This window comes from Pantherophis guttatus, chromosome 2 (genome assembly GCF_059756535.1).
Source record: "Pantherophis guttatus breed Tessera chromosome 2, ASM5975653v1, whole genome shotgun sequence".
Lineage (NCBI taxonomy): Eukaryota > Metazoa > Chordata > Lepidosauria > Squamata > Colubridae > Pantherophis > Pantherophis guttatus.
The window spans coordinates 175033215-175045183 of record NC_142064.1 but is presented as its reverse complement, the minus strand read 5'-3'; the positions used below and the strand labels follow the sequence as shown (position 1 = coordinate 175045183).

Sequence of the window (11969 nt, the reverse complement as noted above, 5' to 3'; positions counted from 1 at the left end):
ATAGAAAGAGCAGACCGCTGTGTATAGCTGAAAAGAAAAGTGATATTTTTCTTTTTTGTGTTACTTTTTGTTGTATGTACATGTTTTGAGGATCACAGCTTCTCATCACCATATTCACCTCTTCTCAAATGGTCACCAATGACCATGTATTCATTATGAAGAGAAAAATATTTCACCATGTTCACTGTTCTTTGTGTGTGCTGGCATGCAAAGCTGGCTTCTGTCACAATCAACAAACACTGTGAGACCTCAAACTAGCTGGAACACATGGAACAATTGAGACACTTTTTTTGAAATTAGAATAGTGCAAGCTAGCAGTTAGATATGGCAAATGAAATACAGTTTTTAAAAAGTAAGATTTGTAAAAGCAGCTATGATGATTAAATATGTCAGTGTCCTCTAGGTAGCAATACGGAAGGCTTTCTTACAAGTTATATGATTAATTGAAACACTGCACCGGGGTGAAATTCACTTACCTTCCCTATCAGTTTGCAAATATGTGTGCACTGTGCATGTGCTCGCTTCCTCGTGCACTGTTGTCTGCACATGCGCAAACCCTTCTGCGCATGCGCAGAGGCTATCAGCTCACCCAAGCCCGATAGAACCGGCTAAATTTCACCCCTGCACTGCACATACAGCAACCGCTTTTTTTAAAAATGACCACAAGTCATTCTTCTTAAATTTTGTATATATAGATAGACCAGACTCACATTGCTATAAATAATTGTTTGTGCTAGTTTGTTCATAATCATATTATTATAAAAGCCACCCTTCACACATCACACTATGCTCCAAAACATGTTTGATGAACTATTGTGGCTGGAAATACAGAATGTACTAAGCCAAAACGTAATTTGCTTGGTTTTGCTATAGCGCATGGTGGAAAACCAGCCAGAATATGCTCGTGAAAAGAAAAGTGTTCATTCACTCTTTATCATGTGTGTTATGGTAGGTTCCTACATAGCAATGCCTGAAATCTTGCTCTTCATTAGGAATAGTAAGATAATAATTCAAGATTCCACCAACATGATATATAGTATAGAGGGAAGAGGAAAACCAATAGAACAGTTACACATAGCAGGGGTGAAATGTTCGCGGTTCAGACCGGATCACTCGATCCGATAGCGATGGCGGCGGGTGGTTTGGAGAACCGGTAACAAAAATCCCTGTCCGCCCCCCGCCCCCCCGCCTAGTTAAGCCATGCAATCATCAGAGGCTTTTTTTTTTACGGCTGAAAAAATGCTTTTAAAAGTAAAAAAAAAAAGCTTCTGATAATCGCGCGGCTCAGCTGGGATTGTCAGAGCCTTTTAAAAGCATTTTTTCTACAACCTCTTCGGCTGAAGAGGTTGTAGAAAAAATGCTTTTAAAAGTTTAAAAAAAAAAAAGTTGGCCATGCCCACCCAGTCACATTACCCCACCACCACAAGCCACGCCCACAGAACTGGTAGTAACAAATTTTACATTCCACCACTGACACATAGGAATAATAAAAGATGTATTTTATTTGTTTGCAAAGCAAAAAGCAGACTTAGAGGAAGATTTATCACTTTATATAACTTTGTTCATTTTCCAATATGGCTAAGGACTGGATTATTTCTTCTCCAAGTAATCTCTTATGACAGCTTCTTACTGATTCTTTTGAAGGTTATATCACCAACTGTAGAAACCTTAAAGAATTAATAAATTCATTTTGTTAAATAAATTGAAGTACTTTTTGTTGAATCCATAGAGGAATATATCTACTATATATATTTAAACTGTCCTGAGTCACTGAGAATGATTTGGGTGGCCATATACATTTTCATAAATAAATCTATATCTAGTACCATGTTTGCGTCCTGACATATACAGCTGAAAGCTTTCTTCTTCTGAAATTCTTAATGATCTAAAAATTCTGCATTAGATCTTTATAGCTGAGCAAATGAACCAAATTCATCCTCAAGGCATTTTAGAACAGCCAGTTTCAAAATTCTCCATTGCTGCATCTTAATTCATACAGGTATTCTTATTTCCTGGAACTTCTGGCTATAAAAAGAGGATTTGTAGAAATCCAGACCAAGACTTGATAAAGCTTAACAAACTCTTGATAAGTCAGTTGTTTTTACCCCTGGTCATAGCAGACAATAGTTTTTTTAATATTTTATTTATTCATATGTTGAATTTTCATATTTTTATTTTCAGCAGGTGATAGACTATTTTGGCGACACTAGATACATGGAAGGAGGCTATCACAATCACATTTTTAAAAGAATGTGCCTACAAAGCATGGACTTTAGTCCTCCTTACTCACCCCTTGTTCTTTGATTTACTGATCCATTTACTGCAACTATAAAGAAAAGTAATGGTTTCCCTTGTCCAGTCATGTCCGATTCTAGGGGGCAATGCTCATCTCCATTTCTTATCCAAGGAAGCCAGCATTGTCTGAAGACATTTCTGTGGTCGTGTGGCCAGCATGACTAATACACCAAGGCTCACAGAATGCTGTTACCTTCCCACCGAAGTGGTATCTATTTATCTACTCGCATTTATATCTTTTCAAACTGCTAGATGGGCAGGATCTGGGACACGTAACAGGAGCTCACTCTGTCATGCAGCATTTGGGTCTCGAACCTGGGCTGTTTTCCAACTGACAAGCTCAGTGTCTTTAACTGCTGAGCCACCGCGATCCCACTGCAAATATATTGGAGCCAATTGTCTAGAGTAGTGCATTGCTTCAGATTTAAACTCAAAAAGGTTCTTCAGCACTAAGAACAAAGTACCAGAGTTTAACTCTAATCTAAAGGACTCTTTTCCTGGGAGGGGTGTGGAGAGGGCAGCTGCAGAGGGCAGCCAGAATTCCCTGGTAAAGATGCAGCTGCTTTGAGGAATTGAAAAGAGATGCTCACATCCCTGCAAAAAGGAACTTTTTTAAAATCTTGGAATCAGCAGTGCTGTACAGTCCTATTACTCTTGCTCCTTTCAGCGTCATTAATATATATTGAGTTAGTTTTTCATGTTAACATATTTCTGCCCAGTCTTTTTGACATCACACGTTCCAACTTCAAAGAGTTATTTTCCAAGATTTACCTCAATAAGTTTATCCCCAGCGATTTCTGCAGTATAGTGGTAGTTTGGGAAGTCAGCAGTCACTTTGCCATTTTCTTTTCTAACTATTGCCTGAAACAGATTGGCATGCGTTAGTTGCCTTGTTGGCTGAAGTTCATTCAATAGCATTTAGATGGAAGTCTTCTTGGGCAGGATGAATCTTCTCTGGGATTGAAAATAGTTTTGATTGCAAGTATACCTGAGAACAACTCTAAATAATAGCTAGAAATAACCTAGTAAGCACTTAGCACACTTAGTTCAGGCAGTTGCTGGATCTTATTTTAGCAACCATGTTCATGTACCAAAAACAAAAATAAAATCCTACCGCATGAATACGTAAGCAGAGATGAGTGGTAGAAGGTTGCTTCTTCTAGTTTAAAAGGGTGGGGGGAATATTAGCTGAGTATAACTAAATAAATTTTAAAGCAGGATCTGAAGTTTTTCCATTGATTTTAGGCAGAGCATCAACCCTGTTTGTTAGTCTCATTTTCTGGAACTAAGGAGATGTAAGAAGGGCTGGATTTTTAAATTACTGATATATTTATTAGTTGTTTGTTATATTTATCCAAACCTACTCTTAAGAGCTAATCTGTATAGGGCTAGTCCTCGACCTACAACCACTTTCTGTTGTTAAGTTAGACATTTGTTAAGTGAGTTTTGTCCTTTTTTACAACCTTTCTTGCCACAGTTGTAAGGTGAATTGATAAGGCAGTCGATAAGTTAGCAACCTGGTTGTTAAGTGAATCCGGCTTTCCCATTGATTTTGCTTGTCAGAAGGTCACAAAAGGGGGTCCCACAATCCTAGGACACAGCAATGATCATAAATCTGAACCAGTTGCCAAGCATCTGAATTTGGATCACATGATGATGGCAACACTGCAAAGTCATAATTGTGAAAACAGTCATAAGTCACTTTTTTCTGTGCGGTTGTAACTTTGAACGATCACTAAATGACCGTTCACTAAATGAACTGTTGTAAGTCAAGGACTACAAGAGCAGTGATGGTTAACCTTTTTGGCACTGAGTGCCAAAACTGAAACACATGCATACATGTGCCAGAGCATCAGAACCCGGAAGAGAGCAGCTGGCATTGGTGTGCGTGCCCACAGAGAGGGCTCTGCATGCCACCTCTGGCACGTGTGCCATAGGTTCACCATCACAGATATAGAGCCTCAATTTTTTTCCTACAATGTATTATAACTGCTTATGTCCTAGAATATTTGGTCACAAAAAGGTTCCTTGGAACTCCAGACTAAGAATTTATAAGAATCTTTATAGCCTTATAAAATGGGTTGAGGAACAACGACTGGCCCAAATTCACTAAGTTAGTTTCTATGACTGAGGATGGACTTGTGCATTTCGGTCTACACGTTCCTTCTCCAACACCATACCTCCTGATTTTTTTGGGAAAAGATTACAAGTATCTCAGAATAGTGAGGTGGTGATCAATGAAGCTACCTTTCTCCTCTTCGTTGCCTCTTTTATAGGAGACAGGTGCTACATGAGCTGGAACTTGAAGAAAAATGAACAGAGACGCCACGATTCTCTCTATTTCGAAAGCTATCATTTTGAAGAAAAAAAACAAAGCTATTCAAAATTAAATGTATGATTTTCATATTTTTTGTATTCAGTATTTTTTCAGTATGTAGAAATACTGTATATAATACGTTCAACCTTTAGGTTTGATATCTGCTAACTTTATCCCAGCTTTTTTTCTTATCTTACTCATCTGCTAACTTTGTTTTGACTTACTTAACTTTCACATCTGCTACATTTATTCCAACTGTTATCACTTTTATAAAATAGCAGGAAGTTGTTTCCAAGTCACTGGTGTTTTCTAGGTTCTTCCATTGTATTTCTAGATTTATCTAAATTTGTAGATTTCTACAGGTAATGCTAACTTCTGCAATTGGATAAAAGGTAGGAAGGATATAGATTCAGATAGGATGACTTCAAGAGGCACATAATAATTTGTTGCTTATCATTCAAGCCCTTCTATTTTCTCAAGGTCATATTGATCCTTTTTCCTCCTAGCAAACTATAGGAAATCAATTATTTCACCCAATGCTGGGGAAAGGTGTGAGAAGTATAACCTTGCTTTCTATTACTGATTTTACCAGTCTCTAGCATGATGTGGAAAGCAATCTCTGCTAGCCATCCATTAACCTTCTTGCAAATTATGGTTTCCCCTGTAAGAAATAAACCACATTAAATAAGGAATCATGGAAAATGTTGGTCAGTCATGTTGCCTTCCTCCTAGTTCTCCTACTCATAATTGGTTTTCTACTGTCATTAGTTGGGGGAAGCACAGATCTGGTCCCCAGTGTAGGGAGGTCAGTAGCTTTACTTTCTGCAACCAGGGATTGTATACAGGTTGTTAATTATCTATATCTGAGGCAAACCTATGAGCACCCTAATCCAACCAAATGCTATATTCACTCTTGCTTTCAGACAGATGTTTGACCACTGCTGGAAAGAACAAATGAAAATTAATTATGTAAACTGGATTGGATTTAATTATAGCCATACAAATCACTGGCACTGGACCTCCAAAAATTCAATTTATTTCATACAGACTACATTGAGTACAGTATAAATAAATCTGGATCCAACCAGTGTGTTAAAGAAACAGAAATGTTGTTCCAAAGCTGCAGCTACTCTGAATCTTTCCATAGCGCAAATATATCCTAGCAACCTCTTTTTTCTGACATGATTTCATAATATCCTTCATCTCACTCCAATCTTATTTCCATAGCAACTTAAAGCCATCTATGCTGTTCCAGAGTTAAAGTAGTATTTTTCCCCTTTAAGTAGGCAACAAGCTAGAGTAATTTGCCATGGGTCCAATCTAATACAATTCATGTTAGTGTCACAGTCAAGCAGTAGTGTGCTGGAGCTGGCACGTAAAAACTGATTGTTGCATTTTCTTGTATTTTGCAAGCTGGTTGAGAGCAGAGCTGACGCACCTTGCCAATCACCAGTTTGTTAGCTAGCAGGGATGCGGTAAAGGACCCTGCAGACCCAGTTGTTCTACATTTATTGGCACATCATTACATTCAGCTGATATATGAGAATGAGACCATTGTGGCATCTATAGACCACTTCAGATGTCTGCAGGCATGCCCCATCCCTTCAATGCATGGGTACTGTTTTCCACCAGGACTACTTGTCTTTGGACAACCAAATTCACTAATCTCTATTCTTAGAGTACCCTATAGGTATAGGCTGCCCCATTTCCTGGCATGTACCTATGATAAAATATGGAGTGGCAGTGAGGCTGCCAAAGTTGTACCGATATATTTTTCTGCTGGGCGAAGGATCTGCGGATAGTATTTTTATCAAGGCCAAGAGAAATAACTTTCTGTCAGTAGGGTCTGAAGTAATTAGGATGGGTGGATGGGTAAAAAAAGATAATTCAAATGCACATGATACCAAATATGGAACCCTAACAATCGTTGCTCATGTTTCAAAGTTCATAAACACTTAAGATCAGGACCAGGAACATCAAGGAACAGGGCAGTCCAAATCTGCAAGATGGAAGTCATGGTGCCAAACAATTGTTTACCTTGAATTTTTTGCCTCCTACTGTCTCCATTTCTGATTCCTTGCCAATAACGAACGTATTAGTCAAGGTATGCCCTCCTGGATAAATCTGAGACCAAGTGAATTCATCATTATTCTGTACTATTTCAGTAATGATCTTGAAATTTCTTCCTTTTTCAATTGAATCTTGAGGAAGACCTAAGAGAGAGGGAATAAGAATCAGTTGTTAATCAACACTGCACCTGTTAATTGTTTATCAGGGTCCATAAAAGTGCTGCTGTTCAATTGCTTTCTTTTTTCCCCCAGAACGTTCGGGGGGGGGGTTTATATTGAATTTACATTTATCTTGAATTCATATTTATAAATAGTAATGAAAAGTCACCTTTCTTATATGGGAAGTTTGTCCCTAAAAGTATTGTTTTTGGTAGAGCGAATTTGTTACATTTCATGATTATAAATGTATAAAAAAGGAACTGTCCAATCAGTAGCCACAATACCTATCTGCAGCTTTTCCAGCCTGCTGATGAAAGCTTTCTCATAACTCAGTCTAATTTATCTGAAAAAGAAGATGCTGCAAGTTTTTGAATTACAAAAATTTGAATTATAAAAACAAAAACTGTCAGAAAAAATCCTACAGACACTGTGGAATTCTATTGCACTGATGTACATTTTGTCCTCATCCAACACCAACACCCCCCAAAAAAACCATATCATTAAAATCCTGAAAGCTTGCACCCTATTTTACTAACTAGACAAAGTTAATGCAAAGATAATGCTTTTTTCTTGAAATGCACAGGGCAAGAACTCTCTTTATCTAGCCAATGAAACATCTAATTTATGAAAGAGAAAAAAAATGTACATACGCACCTAGGCGCTTCATAAAGTTGTCATAGTTTTCTTCATTTTCCATTTCATATTTTCCAGTGAAACCCATCTTCTGTGGAATGGCAATGAAAAACTTGTAGATGAAAGTCTTGATGAGGAGGATTCTGACTTGGCTCAGGAATGGAACGCTCCAGTTTATATAAGGCTTTCTTAGTTCAGATTACTCACCTGAGCAACCCACAGCTGTCCTCATAGAGTTGTAAAAGGAAGTTAACTCTTTTAATGACTGGAGTGTAAATTAGCAAGAATCACTAACCCTGGTGTTATTGACCTTGTAAAAAGGTTCATTCTGATAGGTCTGTATTTAGAAATACTGGAACATTCTCCGTAAACTATATCCAAAGTGATAATGGTTTTTTTAAAAAATTCACTATTATACTTATTTTTAAAAAAACAGAAATTACACTTTGGCCAATTATGAGAGAAAATTTACAGTGCTATATTAATTCTTATCCCTACTTTTTCTTAATCATTTTTCTGTATCTTTCAGAAGCCATCTAAGCAATCCTTGTTAGTTTAGGGGAAAATGTATTTTATCCAGACTAAAAAGTTCTAGAATGTACAGTCTTTGTTTGTGGGGAAAGTATTCTGACGTCCTGGGAATGATGGTCATCAATTTTTACATAGTTTGCACCTTGTCCAAACATATTTCTTTTTGTTTAAATGAGAGATAATCATAAATGTATACAATTTCCTTCCAGATATGGTTATGGCAAACATGGGTATCTCAATATTGCCATTCATTGCATGCATTCCTGAGTTATTATTTCCCCTGAATTAACTGTTTGCTGATTCCATAGCTATAGGTCCTGGGAGGCGAAGACAACTTATTTTCAGGCATTAACCAGTCTGGGATCAGGGAGCATCACTCACCATTTGCTTTGCTTGAGGATAACTGCATTTTGCACTGACTAAAATCCTTGGCGTAATCAAATTGGGTAGAGAAAGTGGCTTGCTCAGCAATGCAATATTGAAATCCAAGCAGCAGTTGTATCCTGTTACAGATTTCAATGAATAAAAATCAATGTGCAAGTACCACTATCTACTCATCTTCTGATCAACAGAAAACTATATGGGCAAGACATCTGTAGCCCCCCATTCCCCATGTTTCCTCTATTGTGTCGGTTCTGACTCACTGCTCAGTGATAAACCCCTTGATTTGCAAGTACAGCACATCTAGGTAAATGGATCCCCCATCTCTGTTGTCTTCTTTTAAAAAATTAAACTGCATTGTTTTAATCATTAATAAAAAGATGGTCTGAGCTCCTCTGAACCCATCTTTACCAGAAGAAAACTTTACCCACCATTTTCAAGAAATAACATTCTCTTGAGAACAAGAGTCAAATGTTAATTTCTTTCCCAATAATTTCCAAAGATGCCTAGCAATCTTTATTACTGGGCATACAATAAAACTGTTTCCGTTATAACGAAGTACTTCCCAGGACTTCAAGTGTTACAGATAATGACTGCTTTGTTATAACAATAGTGGTGATCATTCTATCTCATTTTCATTCATTAAAAAAAGAAAACAGAATATGTGGGTCCAAGAGTACAACTGAAAATCGGGATAATTACACCCCATCCCACTCCATGCTTCCTTGTTAGTATGGGATGTGCTTGTAATATGAGATTGAAAAGAGTAAACCTTGGAATCTGAACTTGCTACAGTATTAATAAAGTAATCATTAACTTATCAATTTGGCTAAAGAACCTAGTTTAAAATGGAATTTAATATGGGCACATTCTCTCTCTTCCTCCCTCCCTCCCTCCCTCTCTCTCTCTCTTTCTGTCTCTCTCTCCATCTTCTCTCTTTCTCTCTATCCATTCATCAGTCTATCTGAAAGCCAAATTAAAAGAGAAGATAATGGTTAAATGTGCTGGGTTAAAGATCAGGTACTGAATTAGAGACCAGGAGACTATCACTTCCAGTCCCACTCTAGGCACAAAGTCTGGGGTGCCTTTGGGCCAGTCCCTCTAAGAAGGAGGCAAGTCACTTCTGAAAATCTTGCCAAAACAAACTCTGCAGGGACTCGTGCAGGCAATCACCAAGAGTCAACATTCACTCAAAGGCATACAAAAAAACTACATATAAGCATATTTTTAATACTTAATATTTCACAATCATTTTATTCATAATAAATAATAATAATTAATCCGTGCTATACAGTTTAACATTTTGACTTCTACCAATGGAATAATTGTCCTCGGATCCTTAAAGGTAAAGGTAAAAGTTCCCCTCGCACATATGTACTAGTCGTTCCCGACTCTAGAGGGCAGGGCTCATCTCCGTTTCAAAGCCGAAGAGCCAGCGCTGTTCGAAGACGTCTCCATGGTCATGTGGCCGGCATGACTAAATGCCAAAGGTGCACAGAACACTGTTACCTTCCCACCAAAGATGGTCCCTATTTTTCTATTTTCATTTTTTATGTGCTTTTGAACTGCTAGGTTGACAGAAGCAAGTAACGGGAGCTCACCCCGTTATGCGGCACTAGGGTTTCGAACCGCTGAACTGCCTACCTTTTGATCAACAAGCTCGGCATCTTAGCCACTGAACCACTGCATCCCTTATCGGATCCTTAAGAGAACCCAAATAGTGTACAAAGCCCTTTTTTTTTATAAATTATCCTTGAAATAACATTCTCCCCCTTCTGCATATCCCCAACCAATAAGGGCAACATCTGACAAACTTATTGCTGCAGCAGGAATGGGGCACATCTGGCTACAGGAATCTTTCTCCATTATCTCCAGCCTCTTCCAATGCCCTTCCTTATTCACCTCATTTTGTTGTAATTCAAGCTAAAGAAGGGTTATTTTTTAGCAGCAAATGTAAAAAGTGACAGCATTCACGCAAGACCCTCTGACTACAATCCATAAACAAAAATCACTTAATTAGTGGCTTTTCACATTTTCTTCTTTAAGGAGAACTGCTTATCTTTCATGAGGGCCTTGCGGGACATTCTTTACCCTCCCCATGTGAAAGACAAAAAGTGGTAGGTCAAAATGACCAACAAATAGCTGTGAACAAAAGTGCTTTCATGACCAGCTATAAATATATCACAAGTGCAGACAGTATTTACAAGGTTAATTTTACTCCAAAAGAATAGTCTGAAAACAGGATGATTGAAAGGGAGTTGAATGGCTAGGACTTGCAAATAATAAAAGCAAAGGACTTTGGGGACAGAGAGAAGTCACAGTTATCCCTTCTCTGAGTAGGACTGAGAGGAAGATCTTACTCTTGATCTCCTTTTTCACACATAAGGGTGAGAGTCTGCAGACAGACTTTCCTTCCTTCCTTCCCTTCCATTAAGGTATTGATCAATCTATTTCCCTTTTGTAAGAAAAGACAGTACAATGCCCCAGGGATCTCTTCTCAAGTGTTCATGCCAGTTTACATGGAATAAGCTGGGCTAAACAAATTCTTGTAGTGTGTGCATGTGCTGTATGTACTTGTAGGTATGTGTTCAAAAGTAGTCTCTGTGCAACAGAATAGTTTGCTTGTGTGCATACCTGCCAAGGGATGGGGGGTTGATTTATGTTATGAACAGGATACCTTATCTGACAGATTTAATTTCAATTATTAATCATTAAGTAATTTTGCTGTTTTGGCCTAGTTCTAGCTTTTCTGGCATTGTGGTCTCTGGCCCATGCATATAAATATACAGATATACTGTACATATAGAAGTGAAGTTTATGCAGACATTTGATCAAGAGGATGGAATCTCTAGACTGGCTTCATCAGAAATGGGCAACTCCAGATGGCAACATGAGATGGTGGGGAACCTGGGTGGTGTACAGTATTTCTATAAGTGAATGTAGCCTCTTTTTCTGTCTAAAGTTTTGGGGTAGTTTTGGGGAAATTTTACCTTAAATTCAAGGTTATTTTTCTTGCAGGTATTATAGATAAGTATTTCAAAGTTTCACTAATTATCCTTAATCAGAGCTTGGAAGGTGTTTCACATAATTGTTAAAAATTAACAGCAGTGAAAAAAGCTGACTCAATTCATTAAAACTCTCCCTTACCATAAATGAGAAATTATAGTTACCTTACCCATCTTTTATTGTCATGTTTATTATTTTATGTCTTTATAATCCCTCCACATGTTTAGTTTCTCATGCAAAAGAATGGGAATTTAACTGTAATGCTCTTACCCATAACACTTTGGCAACTTCTGAGAGTTTTGCCATTTTCAGAATGGCAGAGATCTTCTAGTAATAAAATTCTGCTTCCTCATTAGATAGCAGCGAGCCTGCTCTAGTTAAGATAGCATTATCTTAACCTCATTAGATAGCAGTGACCCTCTAGTTAATTTCTGCCAGAGAAATTAACTAGAGGGATTCAAAATTTGGAAATGGGAAAAAAATGAAGGGATCCTTTATCATGTGGACCTGTAAAAAAGCTTTAAAAATGAATTCAAATACATATTTTGATAACAACGGATTTAACAGATGAAAGCTTA

General features: G+C 37.7%; 1 protein-coding gene across 5 annotated transcripts in view; it reads right to left on the bottom strand.

Moving 5' to 3' along the window:
• Positions 1–1484: 1484 nt before the first annotated feature.
• The window catches only part of FABP6 (fatty acid binding protein 6), a 36982-nt gene continuing 26497 nt past the window's right edge, over positions 1485–11969 (bottom strand). For 3 of the 5 annotated variants that reach the window (XM_034406521.2, XM_087887370.1, XM_034406516.3), the window contains 4 exons: positions 8386–8507; positions 6650–6825; positions 3067–3156; positions 1485–1667 (listed from right to left, as the gene is read on the bottom strand). In XM_034406521.2, coding sequence (XP_034262412.1) covers positions 1614–1667; positions 3067–3156; positions 6650–6825; positions 8386–8507 — 442 coding nt within the window. In that variant the 3' untranslated portion in view covers positions 1485–1613. Of the gene's footprint in view, positions 1668–3066; positions 3157–6649; positions 6826–7494; positions 7696–8385; positions 8508–11969 lie in introns of those variants that run through there. The other 2 variants (XM_060688600.2, XM_087887371.1) reach the window with 2 other exon arrangements.